This window comes from Arvicanthis niloticus, chromosome 13 (genome assembly GCF_011762505.2).
Source record: "Arvicanthis niloticus isolate mArvNil1 chromosome 13, mArvNil1.pat.X, whole genome shotgun sequence".
Lineage (NCBI taxonomy): Eukaryota > Metazoa > Chordata > Mammalia > Rodentia > Muridae > Arvicanthis > Arvicanthis niloticus.
The window spans coordinates 56,242,296-56,246,451 of record NC_047670.1 but is presented as its reverse complement, the minus strand read 5'-3'; the positions used below and the strand labels follow the sequence as shown (position 1 = coordinate 56,246,451).

Genomic DNA, 4,156 nt, shown 5'->3' with positions numbered 1-4,156 from the left:
GTGGGTGGTAGAGGAGGGTCTGAGGGAGTTACACAGAGCTAGAACTTGGGGGCCTGAGGGACCAGCATTGATGACAACAGGAGTCCAAGCCAGGATGCTGAGTCCCCAGATCAAGGCCAGCTGCAGCCCTGCAATTGAATGAATTCCCAGTAGCTCCATTAATGCCACTAACCTTCTCCCAGTGGGTCCAAAAAACCAACTCCCTTAACTTCAGGCTCCCCAGAAATGCAGCCCCAAACAAGATCCAAATACTATAGTCCCAGGACAGCCAGGACAACACAGAGAAACCCTGTCTCAAAAAAAAAAGAAAGAAAAAAAAATACTATAGTCAAGGGACCCCTCTTTTCTTGTATAGCGTGCGCGTGCGCGCGCACACACACACACAGAGCACAGCACAAGCAATTATGCAGGAACCTCCAGAATGACGTGGGTGGGGATTTGCCTTTATTTCATTTCGATTTGGGAGTGGAAGGCTCAAGCACAAAGATGATACCAACATATCAGGCATGACAGTGACCCCTGCACATGCAGAATTCATGGATGCTCACTCTGGATCAGCCATAGACTGACATCTGTGCCCTATGAAGAGAATGTCCCTGTCACTTGGAAAGCCCCTTTTTATTAGTTTCAAGATCCACATCCACCCCAGGTCGCCTTGTCATTCTCGGTGATTGGATCGTTCCATACATTGGGCTCCTTTGATTTTTAAACTGTGGGCTCAGAGCCCCACCCCAATGTAAACATGCATTCCCTAAAGGGAAAGTGAAATTCACCCAGGATGCTGGAGCCCAGGCAGCATGCTTCAGATGATTCACCAGCTTGGGAGAAAGGCTGCCTTCTATCACACCAGTGAGAGGTGGGAGGGAGTGCTCAGCTTGTCCAGTCTCACAGTATAGCCTTAGCCGTTCAGTTCCTAGCCCTGCCTAGTCTAAAGGAACCAAGCTAGGCACCTTCAGCCTTTCCCCTTGAGAGAAAGATACATGCAAGCCAACAGACATAGACCCTGTGAACCAGTCAAACCACTGTTTCCTTCTTGTGTGCTTCCATTCTACCAAGGGGATTCCTGAAATCTGAAGTTTCCCACCAAACCTGGCTGCAAGCCTCCTTAGCAATTTGTGGGCCCCATGGAATGTGTTTGCTACAAGCCCCCAGCCTCCAGCTTTCTCTGCAGTCTCCCAGGGTAGCCTCAGGTTTATCTCAGTATCTCTCCCCATGGTTGGATGCGGTGACCTGACTTGGAGGTGACTGGGGAATTGTCAGGTGCCTTTGCTTTCTGTCCTCTCCTCATCGGCTGTCTGAGCATTGCTGACCGTGCGAAGCTGCCCCTGGGCCGCAGGCTTCACTGACAACACCAAGCGTTTCCGAAAGGTCTCACAGAGGACTATGTACACAAAGGGATTGAGGCAGCTGTTGGCATAGCCCAAGCTGATGGCCGCGTTGTACAGGTAGACGAATGTGAGGGTCGGGCGGCTGATGGACAACTGGGTCAGCTGCAGCACATAGTAGGGTGCCCAGCACACAAAGAAGACCAGACAGATGGCAATGGCTGTGCGGGTCACCCTCTTTGTCCGAAGCCGGATGCTGCGTTGAGAGGCTGGGGCCACCGAAGATGTCATGCGCTGCAGTATCTTCACATACGCAGCAGTGATGACCATGAATGGAAGGGCAAAGGCCAGGAAAAACTGATACAGAGTGAACCAGTAGAGGTCAGTGTCTGGGTTTGGCAGGCGGATGCCGCAGCCCACAGCTCCCCCTGGGAAGGGGATGAGCCTGGCATAGAGCCACACAGGGGTGATGCTGACAAAAGATAGAGCCCACAGGAGGCAGATCACCAGGGTGGCCATGGAGGGCTTCCGAAACTTGGTGGAGGAGATGGGGTGGACGGTGGCCAAGTAGCGGTCAATGGCCATAGCGGTCAGGATGTAGGTGCTGGTGAACTGACTGTTGGCATCCATGGCTGTGATGAGGGTGCACATGGTCTCCCCAAAGTGCCAGACACCATTACCCATGAGCTGGTGGATCATGAAAGGCATGCCCAGCAGGAAGAGCAGATCCACCACAGAGAGGTTGATAATGAAGATGTCAGGGACGTTGCTGCACCAGTGTAGCTTGGATTTCTTCACCACGGCAAAGATGACTGTGGAGTTTCCCACAATGCCCAGGAGACAGATGGTACCGAATACTGAAGGCATAATGATGTTGATGTAGGAGACACTCCCTGTACGAGGAGGTGACCCTGAGGATAGAAAGAGCAAGTGTGACCCGCCCTCAATCTAGAAGCTGACAACTGACGGCTCTCCTGCTGATCCCTCATGCTTTCTGTTGCAGCTTGAGGTCACCATGAATCTGGAACCATCTCCCATCGTCCCCTCCTCGGGCTATTGTTAGTTCTGTACCTTACCCTCCTCTGCTGTTCCCTGGTGACTCCTACAGAATTTTCTAGATCCACCTGTTACTCAAAGGACCCCATTCTTCACTTCGTCCATTTACTCGGAGGGCCAGGAGTCAAGACTCCCAGGTATCTGCTGAGAACAACTTCATATCCCAGGGATCCACCAGGGAACCTTGTCAAAAAGGCTTGAAGGACATTCGTGTGTGTGTGTGTGTGTGTGTGTGTGTGTGTGTGTGTGTGTATTTGCAGCCTTGTCTTTACAGAAAGAGATAGCCAAAGGTTTTAGATAGGTTCCTAGGCATATCTGAGAAGTGACTGTCACCATAGGTATGGGGTGTGTTTCAGGTTTAACAGTCCTGCCCTCTCCAGGTTTTTTTCTGTCAGGGATTTCCTTGGACCACGTCTCCTGAGTCTGGGCTTTCCCAATAGGGTAGGGATTGAAGCTGTGTTACACCTCAGAAGCTTGAGAATTTTCTCCGCACAAACCTTTCCTCTTTCTCCTTCATTCCCTTCTCCTTCAGAGCTAGAATTTCAAGGCATTGCCATTCTGCAAATGTCAAGAAGCTTAATTCACCAGAAAAGTTAATCCTCTCACGCCCTGTGAAGTCTTTTACTCCTAGCAGCCTTTGCCAGAAGACAGCAAGGACCACTCAGACCCCATTACCCCAGTGTGAGGCCAGAGGATTGAGCCCAGGATAGCGGTGAATCAAAGCGCTTCCGCCGGCTCCCACATGCTACCCGCCCGCTGTCTTGCTTGCTTGCTTCTCCAGCCTTGATTTTTTTCCCCCCTGCAAAGCATATTTGGGGCTCATCGGCAAGCTTTCCCCTGCCTGCCTCACGCCTTGTCACCAACCCTTCTTATTTCTAAATGTGCCTCTGCCCCATCCCTATTCCTTCCTGCGCCTCTGTCCTAGCTGGAGTCCCCTCCTCTCTTCTTCCCCTTCAGGCAAAGCAGACTGCAGATCTTATCGCCAAGAACTGTAAGATAAAGTTTCCCAGGCAGTTTGGCTTGGGAGGTGAAACCTTCCCATTTTCCACACCCATCCCGGAGGAGGGAGGACTCCAACTCGACTCACCCGCCAATGTGAGATTATCCTGGCCATCGGAGATGTTGCTGGCATTGGGGCCAGTGGACAGCAACGAGGCTTGCAGATCCATGCAGCCGGTGCAGGTCGCCTGCTCCCTGGAGTTGAGCGCCCGTCCACCCACGCAGGCTGCGGCAGCCTCCAGCGCCCGCCACCGCCTTGTCCCGAGCGTGAGCCCCGCAGTCCAGAAAAGGGTCTTCCTCTACCGCCTGGCAGCCTCTGCTGCCTCTGAGCCCAACTGCTCGCCCCACTCCCTCCTTCCCAGCTCCCACTGACATCACCTAGACACATTAACATTCGGAGGCAGATGCACGTTAACCTCTTCGGTTCCGGCTGCGGCGGCTCCTACTCCTGACTGCCTGCAGAGCCAGCAGCTAGGCTCAAACCACTCCATGCGGAGGAGCCTGCCTTCTCGCTGTCTCCTGGGGCTGTCTTCTGAGCTCACAGTGGCTAACGCTTGTCTTGTATGACCATCCAGGGCTTTGCAAAAGCAAAAGGTTTGGGGGGAGCAATGGGCTGGCTGCTTTGAAGAAGCTGGACCATGTGGCAAGAGCCAGGGGTACTGTTCTCAGTGCTGGGGACTCAGAAGCTTGAACTGACACGCCCTTGGTCCCCAAGCACCCTGGAGGTCACCCTAAACCTTTCCTGTGTCCTGGTAACTTCCAAACATCTCCTTGGC

General features: G+C 53.0%; 1 protein-coding gene across 1 annotated transcript; it reads right to left on the bottom strand.

Moving 5' to 3' along the window:
- Nucleotides 1-1,106: 1,106 nt before the first annotated feature.
- Nucleotides 1,107-3,909, bottom strand: Mchr1 (melanin concentrating hormone receptor 1). Its single transcript, XM_034517041.3, has 2 exons — nt 3,469-3,909; nt 1,107-2,236 (listed from the first exon to the last, which is right to left on the bottom strand). The coding sequence occupies exons 1-2, from the start codon at nt 3,548-3,550 to the stop codon at nt 1,257-1,259; spliced, it is 1,062 nt and encodes a 353-aa protein (XP_034372932.2). The 5' UTR covers nt 3,551-3,909; the 3' UTR covers nt 1,107-1,256.
- Between the last annotated feature and the right edge of the window lie 247 nt (nt 3,910-4,156).